We start from the raw sequence: 18661 nt of genomic DNA on the forward strand, positions 1-18661 counted from the left end.
TCTCGATCTCCTGACCTCGTGATCTGCCCGCCTCAGCCTCCCAAAGTGCTGGGATTACAGGTGTGAGCCACCATGCCCGGCCAAGGGCAGTTTTATTGAACACCTACTATATGCCAGGCTCTGGACTGGGGTATCTGTCAACTCTGTGAAGGGCCCAGCTCTTAGCCCAATTAATCGATGGGGAAACTGAGGTTCAAGGCTCAGTGGTTTGGCCAGGGTCTTACAGGTGGCCAGTGGCAGGACTGGGATTGGATTTGAGGGCTGTCAGCCCCCATGGGCCTGGAACAGGCAGCCCCAGTTGATTCATTCCTTTATTCTTTCCCTGTTTAATTTACTAGAGCAACCCTGGCTCCAGCTTGCAGGCCTGGCTTGCACTAGGTGCTTAACACATGCTCAATCAAAGCATGGCATGGCACATTCAAAGGCCTCTTGTTGCATCCTCCCACGCCAGGTGTGGGGTGTGACAAGTCCCTGTCTTTGCCTTCAGAGGCACCTCGTCAAATTCCAAGGGGCAAACTAGAGGTAGGACACCCTGGTGGTGCCATGGCCTGGGCCTTGTGGGCCTGGCCCAGGCTGCTCCGGGTGGCGGCCTCACCTGGAAGCTGCTGAGGGCCACGTAGACTTGGCTGCAGCCCTCGTATGGGCAGTGGAACATCTCCAGCAGGCCGTCAGCGTCCATCACCCGCGACCGCTTGCTCCGCCGCCTCCTGGAGGGGAAGGGGCCATGACATCAGGGCTCCCACACCAGGCAGGCTGGGGGACTGCAGGCCGCTCCTAGCCCTCGCCCTCACCCTTGCCCACCCCGGCACCCACTTTTCGGGCTCCTTGGGGATTTCGTAGATGATGGCTGACATATCGCTGCCATCCAGCTCCTCCCCGTCTGCCTCTGCCTCGGGCTCTGCGCTTTCAGGCACCGTCGTTGCCAGTTCCGGGGCTACTGGCTCCTCCTTCTCCTCCTTCTTGAGCAAGCATAGGTCCTCCTTCTCTACGGGGTGGACACAGGGTGGTGTCCGCAGGGGACGAAGGCTGCCAAGGTGCCCACTTCGAGGGCCACTCCTCACCCGGCCCCTCCCAGGCCCAACCACCCCTGGCCAGAGGCCATGGCAGCTCCCCCAGACCTTTCTTGGTCTCGATGCCTGCTACTGCAGTGGCGTCCGTGGTGCTAGGCTGGCTACCCTCGGGCTCTGTCTGGGTGTAGGCCGCCACACCCTCCATCATGGCACAGGGCCCCTCCTCGCCCAGGCCACCGCTGGGGGCACCGCTGCCCGCTGCCATGTTGAGGTGAATGCCCTCGGCCGTGAGAGCGTCGTAGCCAGGGCCCGCGATGATGATCACCTGTGAGCCGGGCACCATGCCTGGCATGGGGCAGCTGGCCACCACCTCACCCAGGGCCTCCTGGGGCACGTTCTCAAAGAGGGCGCCGGGGCCCGCACCCACTTGCACAGGCACCGGGACGCACACCACCGTCTCCAGGGCTTCGGGCCCACTGCCTGCTGGGTTGGGGCACAGCGGGGTACCCTGCTCAGCCAGGCTCTCCACATGGTGGACGTCAAAGGGGATGTGCACGCCCTCCTGAGTGATGAGCCCGCTGCTGCCCACCGGGCTGGTGGGCGTCACCGCCGCTGCCGCTGCTGCAGCCTTGACTGGCTGGCCTTCAGGGGGCTCCTCAGAGTCAGAGCCAGAGCCAGAGCTGGACGAGTCGGAGCTGCCGGCCACCAGCCCATTGCCCACTGTGGGGACAGAAGAAAGGGAATGGTTATGATAGCTGCAGCCACTGGTATTTGCTTATTTAGTTTCTATTTTATTTTTCTCTTTTCTTTCTTTTTTTTTGAGACAGAGTCTTACTCTGTCGCACAGGCTGGAATGCAGTGGTGCAATCTCAGCTCACTGCAACCTTGGCATCCCAGTTCCAGTGATTCTCCTGCCTCAGCCTCCCAAGTAGTTGGGACTACAGGCGTGCGCCACCACACCTGGCTAATTTTTGTATTTTTTGTAGAGACGGAGTTTCACCATGTTGGCCAGGCTGGTCTTGAACTCCTGACCTCAAGTCGTCCGCCCACCTCAACCTCCCAAAGTGATGGAATGACAGTCGTGAGCCACCGTGCCTGGCTGAACTTTTATTTTTTTCTGTTTTGAGATGGAGTCTCGCTCTGCCACCCAGGCTGGAGTGTAGTGGCGCAATCTCGGCTCACTGAAAGCTCTACCTCCCAGGTTCACGCCATTCTCTTGCCTCAGCCTCCCGAGTAGCTGGGACTATAGGTGACCGCCACCACGCCTGGCTAATTTTTTGTATTTTTAGTAGAGATGCGGTTTCACCTGTTAGCTGGGATGGTCTCGATCTCCTGACCTTGTGATTCGCCCACCTCGGCCTCCCAAAGTGCTGGGATTACAGGCGTGAGCCACTGAACCCGGCCTGAATTTTTCTTTCCTTTTTTTTTTTTTTGAGACAGAGTTTTGTTCTGTCACCCAGGTTGAGTGCAATGGCATGATCTTGGCTCACTGCAACCTCTGCCTCCTGGGTTCAAGTGATTCTCCTACCTCAGCCTCCCAAGTAGCTGGGATTACAGGCACGCACCACCACACCTGCCTAATTTTTGTATTTTTGGTAGAGACGGGATTCCCCATTTTGGCCAGGCTGGTCTCGAACTTCTGACTGCAGGTGATCCGCCCACCTGGGCCTCCCAAAGTGCTGGAATTACAGACATGAGACACCTCGTGCGGCCCCGATTTTTCCAAGTAGAGATCAGGTCTTGTTACACTACCCAGGCTGGCCCTGAACTCCTGGGGTCCAGTGATCTTCCCACCTTAGCCTCCCAAAGTGTTGGGATTACAGGTGTAAGCCACACGCCCGGCCAGCAGTTGGTATTTGTTGCAGGCTCTTCAGGGGCTGGACAGTAACCCTCTCACTGCCTAAAACAGCAATCACTTCTTAATCCCCACTGTCCCTAACTGTTCCAAGATGACTGACCCAGCTGACTACCCCTACTCCAGGGCACACTCCTCTCTCAGCCCTCAGACCCACACTCTGGTGTCTTGGGCCCTTCCTGTGGCTCCTTCCAAGTTTATTAGGTTCTTGCAGGCCTGGAAGGCTCGGCCCGGGGCCTCTCCTCAGTGCTCACCTTACCCCCAGGCTTGCCCAGGCTGATGGGGTTAAAGGCCACCCTCCGATTCTTGATGCCAACTGAATGTCCAATAATTCAATCCAATCTGACATTATCTTCCCGGAGTGGGCGTCAAATCCTCTAAGTTAAAGGCTCAGTCCCACAAGACCGCCTGACTTCAGATGTCAGCTGCAAGTCCTGGGCTACCCTGTATGTCTGACCAATGGGCTATAAATGGGGGGTTTCTATGACTCTATCCTCAGGTTCGATAATTTGTTAGAACAACTCACAGAACTCAGAAAATGGCTCTACCTACGACTGCAGCTTTATTATAAAGGATTCAACTCAGCGACAGCCAAAGGGAAGAGAGGCACAGGGCAAGATATTGGGGGGATGGTGAGTGCTTCCATGCCCTCTCCGGGGGCACCACCGTCCCAGCCTCTCAATGTGTTCACCAATCTGGAACTGTTCAAGAGGGTTTTTGTTGTTGTTGTTGTTGTTTGTTTTTTTTGAGACAGAACCCTGCTCTGTTGTGTAAGCTGTAGTGAAGTGGTACAATCTCGGCTCACTGCAACCTCCGCCTCCCGGGTTTAAGTGATTCTCCTGCCTCAGCCTCCAGAGTAGCTGGGACTATAGGCACGTGCCACCACACCAGGCTAATTTTTTTTTTTTTTTTTTTTTTTTTTTGGTATTTTTAGCAGAGACGGGGTTTTATCATGTTGGCCAGGCTGGTCTGGAACTCCTGACCTCAGGTGATCTGCCTGCCTCGGCCTCCCAAAGTGCTGGGATTACAGGCATGAGCCACCGCGCCTGGCTAAGTATGTATTCTTATTATCACTACAACCACCCAGGGCCTGGTGACTCCATGTGCAGCTTCTGCCTAGACCTCCATGTCGAGCTCCAGATTCTTCCATCTCACTGGCCCCCTAAGAGGGTCTCACAGGCATCTCAAACTCAGATCTGCAACACTGAGCTCTGTATCTTCCCTCCCGCAAGGCCTGCATTGCTCACGGGTGTCCCTGACTCAGCGGATGGCAGCTCAGTCTCTCCAGTGGCTCAGGCCAAAGTCCTGGGGCTCTTCTTGACTTCTCTCTCTCTCACACCCACTTCCAATCTGTCAGCAAAACCTGTTGGTGCTGCATCCAAACTACATCCACCTGCAGCCTGACCGCTTCTCCCACTTCCCCTGCAGATGCTAGTCGTGACCCCACCAGCCTCCTGCCAGGGCCAGGGCAGTCCCTTCTGTTGGGTCCCCGGCTCCTGAGAACCTGCTCTTTACCTCCTGTGAAAAAGGCAGGTTAGCTGCTCACTAAATCCCTCTGTTCCTGGCACCAGCACTGACTACACTTCCCAGCATCCCTTGCGGGTAGGTGTGGCCATGTGGCTGAGACCCAGCCAATGGAATGCAAGTGAACAGGTGCTCCCAAGGTTGAGCCTCCACTTTTCTCCCCACCTGCCAGCCAGGATCCAGAAGGAGGCTGGAGCCATAGGAAGGAAAGAACCTGGGTCCACGGATGAAAGGCAGTCTGCAGGATGGAAGCACCAGGCTTTGTGTGTGGGAAACAAACTACTGTGCCAGGTCATAAGAGCGGGGGTGTGTCTGTTTCAGGAGGTGTTCCATCACCTTCTGCCCTCGCCTCCTCTCCTAATGTCCTTGGAGACACTAGATAAGTTCCTGTCTCAAGGCCTTTGCACCTGCCATTCCCTCGGCTTGAATCTTCTTTTTTTTTGAGATGGAGTCTTGCTCTGTCACCCAGGCTGGAGTGCAGTGGCGCAATCTCGGTTCACTGCAAGCTCTGCCTCCTGGGTTCATGCCATTCTCCTGCCTCAGCCTCACAAGTAGCTGGGACCACAGGCGCCCACCACCACGCCCTGCTAATTTTTTTTATTTTTAGTAAAGACGGGGTTTTACCGCATTAGCCAGGATGGCCTCGATCTCCTGACCTCGTGATCCGCCTGCCTCGGCCTCTCAAACTGCTGGGATTGCAGACGTGAGCCACTGCGCCTGGCCGGCTTGAATCCTCTTCTGTCTGACATCTAAGAGGGCTCCTCCCTCCCCTCCATCAGACCCTTCATTAAAGGGTATTTTTTCCGGGGGAATTTCCTGACCATTCTGCCTCAAATAGTTCCTTTTTCCCTCCTTTATTTTTTCCCAAAGCACGTACCACCTTACAGTGCACTCTATATTTTATTTTATTTTTGAGATGGAGTTTCACTCTTGTCACCAAGCTGGAGTGCAATGGTGCAATCACAGCTCACTGCAACCTCCACCTCCCTGGTTCAAGTGATTCTCCTGCCTCAGTCTCTTGAGTAGCTGGGATTACAGGCATGCCTGACCATGCCCCGCCAATTTTTACATTTTTAGTAGAGACGATGTTTCAGCATATTGGACAGGCTGGTCTCAAACTCCTGACCTCAAGTGATCCACTCGCCTCAGCCTCCCAAAGTGCTGGGATTACAGGTGTGAGCCACCACCCCCGGCCTATATTGTAATTAATTTATTTTTTCTTGAGACAGTGTCTCCCTCTGTCACCTAGGCTGGAATGCAGTGGCACAGTCATAGCTCACTGCAGCCTCGGGCTCCCAGGCTCAAGCAATCCTCCTGCTTCAGCCTCCTAAAGCACTGGGAGAGGTGCACCACCATGCCCAGCTAACTTTTTTATTTATTGCTAGAGATGGGGTCTCACTCTGTTGCCCAGGCTGTTCTCTAAGTCCTGGCCTCAAGCAATCCTAACTTGGCTTCCCAAAGCACTGCGATTACAGGCTTGAGCCACTGTGCCTGGCCCATGCTCTATATTTTTATTGGTTTATCCTGCTTACAATCCGCTTCCCCTCTAGAATGGAAACTCTGTAAGGCTGTGGGGTCCCTGTGCAGAGCCCGCCGTGCTGAGACGGTTGCCTGGTGCGCAGTGAGGGTTCGTTCCAATAAATGAATGAATCTCCATTCCCCGATCTTGGCTCATTGCAGCCTCTGCCTCCCGGGTTCAAGTGATTTTCATGCTTCTGCCTCCCAAGTAGCTGGAAGTACAGGCATGCACCACCACACCTGTCTAATTTTTTGTATTTTTAGTAGAGACTGGGTTTTGCCATGTTGCCCAGGCTGGTCTTGAACTTCTAGCCTCAAGTGATCCATCTGCCTTGGCCTCCCAAAGTGCTGGGCTGGCATTACAGGTGTGAACCACTGTACCTGGCCCTTGGGAGTGTTTTGGTTGTTTTTGTTTGTTTGTTTTAGACAGAGTCTTGCTCTGTTGCCCAGGCTGGAATGCAGTGGCATGATCTTGGCTCACTGCAACCTCCGCCTCCTAGGTTTCAGTGATTCTTCTGCCTCACCCTCCCAAGTAGCTAGGACTGCAGGCTTGCGCCACCATGCCCAGCTCATTTGTGTATTTTTAGTAGAAATGGGGTTTCACCATGTTGGCCAGGCTGGTCTTGATCTCCTGGGCTCAAGTGATCCACCTGCCCGGCCTCCCAAAGTGCTGAGATTGGCTGGGCGTGGTGGCTCACGCCTGTAATCCCAGCACTTTGGGAGGCCAAGGCAGGCAGATCACAAGGTCAAGAGATCGAGACCATCCTGGCCAACGTGGTGAAACCCTGCCTCTACTAAAAATACAAAAATTACCTGGGAGTGGTGGCGCATGCCTGTAGTCCCAGCTACTCAGGAGGCTGAGGCAGGAGAATCGCTTGAACCTGGGAGGCGGAGCTTGCAGTGAGCCGAGATTGCCCCATTGCACTCCAGCCTGGGCAACAGAGTGAGACTTTGTCTCAAAAACAAAACAAAACAAAACCAAAGTGCTGAGATTACAGGTGTGAGCCACTGCGCCCAGCCTTTGTTTTGGGTCTTTAGTGAGTAAATATGTATAAGGGCTTAGGACAGCAGGAGACTCAAAGTAGGCACTCTGTAAGTTTCCTATTATCTCAGTGCCATTCAGGGCAGTGAGATGCCCACTCTTGATGGACCTGGGGTGGCAGCAGGGTTGGGGATAAGGAGGATCAGCCCCTCTTTTTAATTCTTTTTTTTTTTTTTTTTTTTTGAGACAGAGTCTCGCTCTGTCACCCAGGCTGGAGTGCAGTGGCTGGATCTCGGCTCACAGCAAGCTCCGCCTCCCGGGTTCATGCCATTCTCCTGCCTTAGCCTCCCGAGTAGCTGGGACTACAGACGCCCGCCACCTCGCCCGGCTAGTAGAGATGGGGTTTCACCGTGTTAGCCAGGATGGTCTCGATCTCCTGACCTCGTGATCCGCCCATCTCGGCCTCCCAAAGTGCTGGGATTATAGGCTTGAGCCACCGCGCCCGGCCCAGCCCCTCTTTTTAAATCATTTTCCCTTGTCCTGTATTCTGCAGGGTGGGCAAACCCCCGGCACCATCCTGAAGGAGGGGGCAGTCGCTTAATGAGCGGAGGGAAGGGCCAGAACAAGCGTCTGGGTCCACCTGACGGCAGCGTCTGCTAAGTCTGGCTGACCCCAGACTTCTCCCCAGGTAATGACAGCACCAACAGAAATAGCCATGGGCAAGGCACAGTGGCATATGCCTGTAATCCCAGCACTTTGGGAGGCCAAGGTAGGAAGATTACTAGATCCCAGGAGTTTGAGACCAGCCTGGGCAACACAATGAGATCCCGTCTCTACAAAAAATTTAAAAATTAGCTGGCTGTGGTGGTGTGTGCCTGTGTTACCAGCTACTCAGGAGGCCAGGGTGGGAGGATCACTTGAGCCCAGGAGTTGGAGGCTGCAGTGAGCTATGATTGCACCACTGCACTCCAGCCTGGGCAACAGAGTGAGACCCTGTCTCTAAAAAAGTAAATAAAAATAAAAAATTAGCCAGGTACAGTGGCTCACACCAGTAATCCCAGCATTAAGGGCGGCCAAGGCAGGGGGATCACTTGAGGCCGGGAGTTCAAGACCAGCACTGCCAAAGCGGTGAAAATCCATCTCTACTAAAAATACAAAAATTAGCTGGGCATGGTGGCTCACGCCTGTAATCCCAGCTACTGGGGAGGCTGAGGTGAGAGAATTGCTTGAACCCGGGAGGCAGAGGTTGCAGTGAGCCAAGATCTCACCACTGCACTCCAGTTTGGGTGACAGAGAGAGACTCTGTCTCAAAAAAATAAAATAAAATAAGGCTGGGTGCAGAGGCTCATGCCTGTAATCCCAGAACTTTGGGAGGCCAAGGTGGGTGGATCACCTGAGGTCAGGAGTCTGAGACCAGCCTGGCCAACATGGTGAAACCCCATGCCTACTAAAAATACAAAAATTAGCTGGGTGTGGTAGCAGGTGCCTGTAATCACAGCTACTCGGGAAGCTGAGGAAGGAGAATCGGTGGAACCTGAGGGTTGGAGGTTGCAGTGAGCCGAGATCATGCCATTGCACTCCAGCCTGGACGACAAGAGTGAGTTGGGGCATAAGGAAGCTGCTCTGGGCACCACCCACACCCCAGCGTGACCCATCACCAAATGGGTCAGTCAGACCACTCCTGGGGCTTGGGGTTCCTTGACTGCCAAGTGGGGCTGATAACAAGGCCATGTGGAAGATTCATGGTGGCTCTGGGCAGGGCCAGGAGTGGCATACAGTGAGGAGGGCAGTAAAAGGCAGAGGAGGGCGGAAGGCAGGTCCCAGATCATGGGACGGGGCAGCCGAGGGGCCACTGCACGCTGGGAGCCTGGCCAACACTTGGTGGGACAGTCGTTGGCGAGGGCGCCCACCCGGAACACCTCTCGCCCCCGGCTTCCCCTTGGCCAGCTGGGATGCCACCTGCTCCGAGATGCCAGCCAGCGCAGGCTCAGCCCCGGTGACTGCCCCACCCTCAGCCCTGACAGGACGCCTGGCAGTGTGCCCCACACTCCTTCTCCAGCCAATGCCAAACCCCTGAGGCTGCCGGCAGCCCCCTTACCACTCACCGGGGCCAACTGGGCCTCCCTCACTGAGTGCCTGCCCCATGGGATGGGAAGGAGAGAGGCAGGGACTGTGAGGGTGCGGATGGAGGAGGAGAAAGGGGAACGGAAGGAAACAAGAGAAAGAGAGGCAAGGAGGATGAGACAAAGAAAATGAAAGATCAAGGAAGGAGACAGAGGCAGCTCAAGGGAGGAGAAATGGGGAACAGGAGGGGAACAGAATGGAGGGGGAAGGCAAGAAGCGAAGCCTAGAAAGGCAGAAGGTGAGAGAATGCAACTGGGAGCCGCAGAAAATGAAAAAGGAGGTAGCGGCCAGCTTAGCCAGGGCTCAGGAGAGCATCACAGCCTATGGAGCCATAAGGCCTGGGTGGTTTAGGCGGCCGTTTCACCGTGGGGGCCGAGCCCTGCCCCAGCAGGCCTGCCCCCGCCCCAGCTGCCAAGCCAGGGCTCCTGGGCCCTCAGCCAGCCCTGCTCGGGACTGGCCTTGGGCACAGATGGGCAAACTGCTCCGTCAAGAGGAACCGCCTCCCCGTTCGGGCTCTGTAAGGACTCAGAGGGCAAGGCCACGAAGGGCTCGGCCTGGCCCACCGTGTCCCTGCTCTGTCCCAGTGCCAGAGCCAGAGCCACTGTGGCCACTGTTCTGTTTGTGATGCTAGCCTAGGGCTAGTAAGAAGCCCCCAGACATGGGCGGCCCCTGATGTGCCCTCGCCCCACAGACCCACCTTTGTCACTGTCTGGGTCTGAGTCGCTGAGGGGCTTCAGGGGCGAGTGCAGGTCCTGGAAGTAGCGGTGGCCAGCTTCGCACTGCCACACGGCCGTGGTGTACAGGCCGAAAGTGGGGTCTAGCTCCACCAGGTGCGGCTCGTACGGGCAGCGGTGCTTGTGGTCCTCATACCAGATCACCACGTTCTTCAGGCAGTTCACGTTGCGTCGCCGCCCTGTGGACACAGGGCCGAGGGGTGGGTGTAAGGGACGGGGCTCAGCCCATGGTGACATGGCTGCCTGAACCACCGGGGCCTTATGGGTCCCATGGGTTGGGAGGCCCTCCTGAGTGCCATCCAGGCCTGCACCCAGTTTAGAGGGGGAAACTGAGGCTCAGAGAGGAGAAGCACCCCCTGTAGGTAATGCGGACTGTTCTATTGGCCAAGTCATGTAAACAGTGGAACCTGGCGCACAGTAGGTGCATAATAATTGTTAGCTGCTTATTATTGTTCTCATCTTCATCAAACGCCTAGACCAGTGCAATCCTCAGGCCTACGGCTCCCAGGCTCCCACCCTAACGAGCCCCTGCAGCCGCAAGAGGGCGCCTGTGAACACCCGAGTCAAGTCTGTTCCCTCCTCTGCTCAGAATCCACCATGAGGGCCAGGCGCAGTGACTCACACCTGCAATCCTAGCACTTTGGGAGGCAGAGGCAGGTGGATCACTTAAGGCCAGAAGTTTGAAACCAGCCTGGCTAACATGGAGAAAACCTATCTTTACTAAAAATACGAAAATTAGCCAGGCATGGTGGTGCATGCCTTTCGTCCCAGCTACTTGGGAGGCTGAGGTAGGAGGATCACTTGAGCCCAGGAGGTGGAGGATACAGTGAGCCGAGGTTGCGACACTGCACTCCAGCCTGGGCGACAGAGCAAGACCACCTCCCTCAGGGTAAAAGCCAAAGTCTTCCCTTCAGCCCACAGGGCCCACTGTGACTTGTCACCTGGCCCTCACCCGCTTGGTGACTCCACTCCACTCCACTCCAGCCACACAGCCTCCTCGCTATTCCTGGAGGGGGCTAGGTGTGGCCCACTCAGGGCCTTGGCACGGGCTGTGCCTGCTTCCTCCAGATAACTGTCTTGCTCCCTCCCCACTTCACTCAGGTCTCCCCCAAATGCACCCTCTCCGAGAGGCCGCTCCCTGCCCAGTCACTCTAGCCAACCTTAGCTTGCTGTCCGTTTTCTCCAGGTAGTACCTAGATGCCATCTGCGGCCATTTGTTTACATGTGCCCTGTCTGTCTCTCCCACCAGAATGTCAGCTGCTCAAGAGCAGGAACACTGCTGTTTTGTTCCTCCTGTACCCCCAGTGCCCCCACAGGGCCCGGTACACAGCAGGTGCTCCAGGAACATCTGCTGGATGAAAGAACACTGTATAAAGGGTGGGCATGGTGGAGCCGGACCGCCTGGGTTTGAATCCTAGCTCTGCCCCTTCCAAGCTGGGTAGCTCCGGGCAAGTGACTCAGCTTCTCTGAGTCCCAGGGGCCTCCTCTGGGCTGGGGAGAATAAGGGATTCCCATCCCTGAGGGCTGCCAGGCAGGAGGGAGGGAGTGAAGACATCTCCAGGACGCAGAACAAGGCTGGGCACACAGTGAGTGCTGGGAAATGGTATCTGACTCGTGTGATGGTCCTGGTCCCTCAGCCAAGCGCGAGGACAGCATGTCCCCCACCCCTGTGGGCCGGGAGATGAAGAGGGGCCCGGAAGAGGTGTTTGGGTCTAGGGAATGCGCTCAGACTCTCCAACCATGAGGGCAACAGAGTCATCACCCACAGCCGCCTCTCCAGCCCAGTCCTTTCCCTTCTCATTGCGCTCCTCATCCCTTGAGGCTTCAGGGTGAAGGTCATGGCTCCCCCCCGCCTCTGGAGAATCCTAAGAAGGGGAGGGGCTCACTGCCACCAGCTGGCCTTCACCCTGCTGGACATGGCCTGTGACCCCTAGCTCCAGAGCTCAGAGCTGAGCAGACCCTGGCTGTTCAGACTCCCACCGACTGGTGGCCAGCAAGACAGGAGGGGCAAGCTCCAGACCTCCCCTCCAACCACCAGTGCCTGGCTCCCCCTGCCCTTAGGGCTCTGCACAAGCTGTTCCCTCTGCTTGGCTCTCCCCTGGCTGACTCCCATGCTGGGAGCAAGAGACTGAGGGAGCCAAGGACACTGCCTGAGACATGAGACACGCAGACCTGGGTTTGAAGTCTGGCTCTGCTGGTTCCAACTGTGCTGCCCAGGGCAGCGACCTGGCCTCTCTGGGCCTTGATTTCCATATTCCCACCACTCCCAACTCTCCCCACCTTCCCCAGGCTGAGCCTCCACTTACTTTTCTTCCGCTTTGGCTTTTTGGGGACCTGCTCCCAAGGCTTCCTGCAACAGAGAGAGGTAGCGAGGGTGAACGCGGGGCCAGCGCTGGGTCTGTCTGACCCGTAAGTAATTACAGTGACTAGAGCCACTGCTCATTGTGCACTGAAACAAAATCTCAACTTTTTTTTGTTTTTGAGATGGAGTCTCGCTCTGCTGCCCAGGCTGGAGTGCAGTGGTGAGATCTCAACTCACTGCAGCCTCTGCCTCCCAGGTTCCAGCGATTCTCCTGCCTAAGCCTCTCACGTAGCTGGAATTACTATAGGTGCACGCCACCACACCCGGCTCATTTTTGTATTTTTAGTAGAGATGGGGTTTCACCATGTTGACAAGGTTGGTCTCGAACTCCTGACCTCAGGTGATCTGCCCACCTCCGCCTCCTAAAGTGCTGGTGTTACTTGGCTGGTGAGCGGCCACGCCTGGCCTGAACTTTTTTTTTTTTTTTTTTTGGAGGCAAGGTCTTGCTCTGTTGCCCAGGCTGGAGTGCAGTGGCGCAATCTCAGTTCACTGCAATCTCCACCTCCCGGGTTCAAGCGATTCTCCTGCCTCAAGCCTCTCACGTAGCTGGAATTACTATAGGTGCACGCCACCACACCCAGTAGCTGGGATTACAGGCTAATTTTTGTATTTTTAGTAGAGACAGGGTTTCACCATGTTGGTCAGGCTGGTCTTGAACTCCTGACCTTGTGATCTGCCTGCCTCAGCCTCCCAAAGTGCTGGGATTACAGGCGTGAGCCACCACTTTTTGAAGGAGTCTAGCTCTATCACCCAGGCTGGAGTGCGGTTGTGCGATCTTGGCTCACTGCAGCCTCCGCCTCCCAGATTCAAGCGATTCTCGTGCTTCCAGAGTAGCTGGGATTACAGGCATGCACCACTATGCCCAGTTTGTGTGTGTGTGTGTGTGTGTGTGTGTGTGTGTGTACCCGGGATTACAGGCATGCACCACTATGCCCAGCTAGTGTGTGTGTGTGTGTGTGTGTGTGTGTGTATGTGTGTCTGACCTCAGGTGATCGCCCATCTCAGCCTCCAAAGTGTTGGGATTACAGGCATGAGCCACTGCGCCCAGCCCGGAATCTGAACTTTTATGTACCTGTCCCCAACTCCAGCACTCAGGCCCCTCGCTTGGACTCTCTCCCCTACTGCCACCAGCCCTGGGAGAGGCCTCTAGCATCATCACCACCTCAAGGAGCAGGAAAAACAGGCTTGGAGGGGTGAGGCCACCTACGCCCTGGGTCCCACAGTCAGGGAGTAGAGAAGTAACAAAGTGGGTATGAAGAGTTGGTGTGGAAGCAGAATTCCAAGATGGCCCCCACAGTTACCCTGGGATATATGCCCTGTATGATCCTCTTCCCCTGAGCAGGGCAGGCCTGTGAGTAGGACTGGATGTCAAGCCTTGGTTAGGTGACTGTGAGTTAATCAAAAGGAAGCATATCTTGCAGGGCACAGTGGCTCAAACCTGTAGTCCCAACTACTTGAGAGGCTGAAAGTGGTCTTGGCCCACAGCCAGCAAGACAGTGGGTACTCTCTGGGTGTGGTGTCTCACACCTGTAATCCTAGTACTTTGGGAGGCTGAGGCAGGAGGACTGCTTGAAGCCAGGGGTTCAAGACCAGCCTGGGCAACATAGCAAGACCCCATCTCTATTTATACATTAAAAAAAAAAAAAAAAGGCCAGGCTCAGTGGCTCATGCCTGTAATTCTAGCACTTTAGGAGGCTAAGGCGGGTGGATCGCTTGAGGCCAGAAGTTGGAGACCAGTCTGGGAAGCATGGTGAAACCCTGTCTCCACAAAAAATACAGAAATTACCCAGGTGGTGGCATGCGCCTGTAGTCCCAGCTACTCAGGAGGTTGAGGTGGGAGGATCACCTGAGCCTGGGGAGGTCAAGGCTGCAGTGAGCCACGATCACGCCACTGCACTCCAGCCTGGGCAAGAGTAAAACCATGTCTCAAAAACAAAGAAACAAACAAAAACAAACAAAAAACAATCGTCATCATGGTACAGCCCTGTCACTTAATCATCAATAAGCAAACGGTACAATGATCATTATGATTATCAGTATCATCATAGAGCCCGGGTCCCCTGGCCTCCCTGCTGTGGCCCAGACCTGCTCTTGCCACAAACATCCTGACAACCAGTCTAGTGTCTCTTACCAGCAAAACTGTCCACCCCCTCTGACTCCTGCCCAGCCCTGTAACAATTCTCGGTACCATACCCATCTGGTTCCCAGGACTGCACCTTGGGGCTCTTCCATCCTTCCTGCCCCAGGCTCTGCCCCTGCCTCCGGCTCTGCTCTTCCAGGTCCCATCCCATGTGACTCTATCCCTTCCCACGCTCCACCCTCCCCTGCACATGGCCATACTGGCTGTGGAGACCCCCACCCAACCCAAAACCCAAGTCTGGCTCTGTCACCAAGGTTGGAGTGGAGTAGCGCTATCTCGGTTCACTGCAACCTCTGCCTCCTGGGTTCAAGTGATTCTCCTGACTCAGCCTCCCGAGTAGCTGGGATTACAGACGCCTGACACCATGCCCAGTTAATTTTTGTATTTTTAGTAGAGATGGGATTTTGCCATGTTGGCCAGACTAGTCTTGAACTCCTGACCTCAAGTGATCTGCCTGCCTCAGCCTCCGAAAGTGCTGGGATTACAAGTGTAAGCCACCATGCCCGGCCCCAAACCCAAGACCTAATGTCCACAGCCACCTCCACCCACTCACCGCTGGAGGCTGGGAGTGTCACATTGCGGTGGGGACAGTCTTGGGTATCAGCCAGACCCAAGTTCAAGACTCAGCTATCAACTGCCTGTGTGACCTCAAGCAGGTCTTGTCCCCTCTGAGCCTCAGTCTCCCTGTCTGTGAAGTGGAAATAGTAGTAGTGCCTCCCACACAGGATCACCATGGGGAGCAAGCGAGGTCATGTGTAACCTGGTGAGCGCCACTTTCCAACCCCAATGCAGGGCTCTCTCCCTCAAACTGCCTACCTCTCCTGTCCACTTCTCCAACTTCTGCCACTTCTCTGTGACTCCCAGCAGAGGCCACTGGCACCAAGGACCACAGCTACTGGGGCTACTCAGGCCCTGGCTTTGCTGTTCCCTGCGGTTTCCTTTCAGTCTTCACTCAGTCATTCCCACCAGCATCTAGATGTGCCATGATTTCTCCCGTCTTGGATTAAAATCATTTTGATACCCACCTTTCCCACCAGCCCCTTCCCCATATCTTTTTTTTTTCTTTTTGAGACAGGGTCTCGTGGTATTGCCCCAGCTGGAGTGCAGTGGCGCCATCAAAGCTTACTGAAGCCTCAACCTCCAGTGCTCAACTGATCCTCTTGCCTCAGCCTCCTGAGTAGCTGGGACTACAGGCATGCACCACCATACCCGACTAACTTTTGTATTTTTTGTAGAGATCGGGTTTCGCCATGTTGCCCAAGCTGGTCTCAAACTCCTGGGCTCAGGTGATCCTCCTGCTTCAGTCTCCCGAAGTGCTGGGATTACAAGCGTGAGCTACCGCACCCAGCCTCCTTCCTCATTTCCCCCCTTTGCCACGGTCGTCTACACTCGCTGTCTCCATATCCTCTCCTCCGTCTCACTGGAACTCCTCCAGTCAGGGCTTTTCTCCATCACGTCACACACTCTCCCATCACGGTCACCAGTGATGGCCGCTTCACTTGGCCCAACAGCACTGGACATGACAGACGCTTCCTTTGGCCTCCTGGGCGCTGCCACTGCCCAGTGCTCCACTGGCACTGGGGCTGCTGCTTCTCCCTCACCTCTCTTACCAAGGAGAGCAAATGCCACACTCAGGCCTGTATTTTCTGTCTGAAAGTATCCCTTTAGTAATTTTTTTCTTTTGAGATGGAGCCTCGCTCTGCCGCCCAGGCTGGAGTGCAGTGGCGTGATCTCGGCTCACTGCAACCTCTGCCTCCCGGGTTCAAGCGATTCTCCTGCCTCAGCCTCCTGTGTAGCTGGGACTATAGGCATGTGCCACCAGGCCCAGTGAATTTTTGTATTTTTAGTAGAGACGGGGTTTCAATATGCTGGCCAGGCTGGTCTCGAACTCCTGACTTCATGGTCTGCCCACCTCAGTCTCCCAAAGTGCTGGGATTACAGGTGTGAGCCACCGTGCCTAGACTAATTTTATTTTATTTTTTGAGACAGAGTCTCGCTCTGTTGTCCAGGCTGGAGTGCAGTGGCGCCATCTCGGCTCACTGCAACCTCTGCCTCCAAGGTTCAAGCAATTCTCCTGCCTTAGTTTCCCGAGTAGCTGGGACTACAGGTGTGTACCACCACACCCATCTAATTTTTGTATTTTTAGTGGAGACAGGGTTTCAATATGATGGCCAGGCTGGTCTCGAACTCCTGACTTCTCGATCTGCCCACCTTGGCCTCCCGAAGTGCTGGGACTATAGGCGTGAGCCATCGTGCCTGGCCTATTTTTATTTTACTTTTTGAGACAGAATCTTGTTCTGTGGCCCAGGCTGGAGTGCAGTGGTACAATCTCAGCTCACTGCAACCTCCACCTCCCGGGTTCAAGTAATTCTCCTGCCTCAACCTCCCAAGTAGCTGGGATTACAGGTGTGCACCACCGAACCCGGCTAATTTTTGTATTTTCAGTAGAGACAGGGTTTCACCCTATTGGTCAGACTGGTCTCAAACTCCTGATCTCAAGTGATCCACCTGCCTTGGCCTCCCAAAGTGCTGGGATTACAGGTGTGAGCCACCACGCCCCGTCCTCCTTTTTTTTTTAAATTGTTGTCAGGAGTAGTATGAACCTCCCTGGACTCATCATCAGTTTTACCAGTTGTTAACTCTTGGCCAACCTTGTATCACAATGTGTACCCCATCCATTCTTCAAGCCACACACATCCTAGAGACAGTTCCTTCTAAAATATAAACAAGGCTGGATGCGGTGGTGTGTGACTTGTATTCCCAGCTACTCTGGAGGCTAAGGTGGGAGGATCTCTTGAGCCCAGGAGTTCAAGACCAGCCTGAGCAACATAGCAAGACTGCATCTCAAAAATAAATAAATAAATAAATAAATAAATAAATAAATAAATAAATGGCCGGGCACAGTGGCTCACGCCTGTAATCCCAGCACTTTGGGAGGCCGAGGCAGTCAGACCACTTGAGGTCAGGAGTTCGAGACCAGCCTGGCCAACATGGCGAAACCCCGTCTCTACTAAAAATACAAAAATTAGACAGGCATAGGGGCACACACCTGTAGTCCCAGCTACTTGGGAGGCTGAGGCAGGAGAATCGCTTGAAACCGGGAGGCAGAGGTTGCAGTGAGCTGAGACTGTGCCACTACATTCCAGCCTGGGTGACAGAGCAAGACTCCATCTCAAAAAAAAATAAATAAATAAATAAAAAATAAGGGGGGGTGGGGGAAATAAAGGCAGACCATACCACTTCTTTCTCTTTACAAAATCTTGCACTTAAGAAAAGGCTCCCACCTCACTGGGAGGAAAAACTGGAGTCCTCTCCACGGCCCTGAATGACCTTCTCTGTCACCAGTCTGTCCTTGTCTTCCCTTCTCCCCCTCAATCATTGCAGTCTAGCCACACAACCCTCTTCAGTGTTCCTGGCACACAACAGGGTCCTGCCTCAGGGCCTTTGCTTTTGCTATTCCCTCCGCCTCAACTCTTCCCCAGAGATCTGCATGGCTCCTCCTAGGTTCCTTCAGGTCTTCACTGAAATGCTATCTTCTGAATGTGACCATCTTCACTCCCTATTTTAAATTTCAACTCACACTCTTCATTCACTTTTGTTTTTTCCATAGCCCCTCTCTTTCTCTCACGGACTATATAACTTACTTAAGTTTCTGGTCTATAGTAAACAGCCTTTTGCCAGGTATGGTGGCTCACGACTGTAATTTCAGCACTTTGGGAGGCTGAGGAGAGAGGATCCCTTGAGCCGAGGAGTTCGAGACCAGCCTGGACAACATAGTGAGACTCCCATCTCCATAAAAAATTTTAAAAACAGCCAGGCGAGGTGGCTCACCTATAGTCCCAGCTACTCGGGTGACTGAGTCAGGAGAATCCCCTGAGCCTGGGAGGTTGAGGCTGCTGTGAGCTATGAACATGCCACTGTACTCTGGCCTGGGTGACAAAGTGAGACCCTGTCTCAAGAACAAACAGGGCTGGGCACAGTGGCTTACACCGGTAATCCCAGCACTTTGGGAGGCTGAGGCCGGAGAATCACCTGAGCCTAGGAGTTTGAGATCAGCCTGGGCAACATAGGGAAACCTCTGTCTCTACAAAAAATACAAAAATTAGCCAGGTGGGGTGACGTGCACCTGTGGTCCCAACTACTCAGGAGGCGGAGGTAAGAGGATCACTTGAACCCACGAAGTTGAAGCTGCAGTGAGCCGTGATCATGCCACTGCACTCCAAGTCTGGGCGAGAGAGTGAGACCCTGTCTCAAAAAGAAAAACGAGGGCCGGGCGTGGTGGCTCACACCTGTAATCCCAGCACTTTGGGAGGCCGAGGCAAGTGGATCACAAGGTCAGGAGATCGAGACCATCCTGGCTAACCTGGTGAAACCCCGTCTCTACTAAAAATACAAAAAATTAGCCGGGCGTG

The 18661-nt window shown here is 54.7% G+C and overlaps 1 protein-coding gene across 1 annotated transcript in view; it reads right to left on the bottom strand.

The window, feature by feature from the left end:
* The window catches only part of ZNF653 (zinc finger protein 653), a 30057-nt gene that overhangs the window by 4706 nt on the left and 6690 nt on the right, over positions 1-18661 (bottom strand). Inside the window, exons 3-7 of the mRNA XM_011971376.1 lie at positions 12054-12145; positions 9711-9926; positions 1119-1730; positions 814-985; positions 596-707 (exon numbers count right to left, since the gene is read on the bottom strand). Of these exons, the coding sequence (XP_011826766.1) occupies positions 596-707; positions 814-985; positions 1119-1730; positions 9711-9926; positions 12054-12145 (1204 nt within the window). The remainder of the gene's footprint in view (positions 1-595; positions 708-813; positions 986-1118; positions 1731-9710; positions 9927-12053; positions 12146-18661) is intronic.

Source organism: Mandrillus leucophaeus, unplaced genomic scaffold, assembly GCF_000951045.1.
Source record: "Mandrillus leucophaeus isolate KB7577 unplaced genomic scaffold, Mleu.le_1.0 Scaffold1217, whole genome shotgun sequence".
NCBI classification, from domain to species: domain Eukaryota; kingdom Metazoa; phylum Chordata; class Mammalia; order Primates; family Cercopithecidae; genus Mandrillus; species Mandrillus leucophaeus.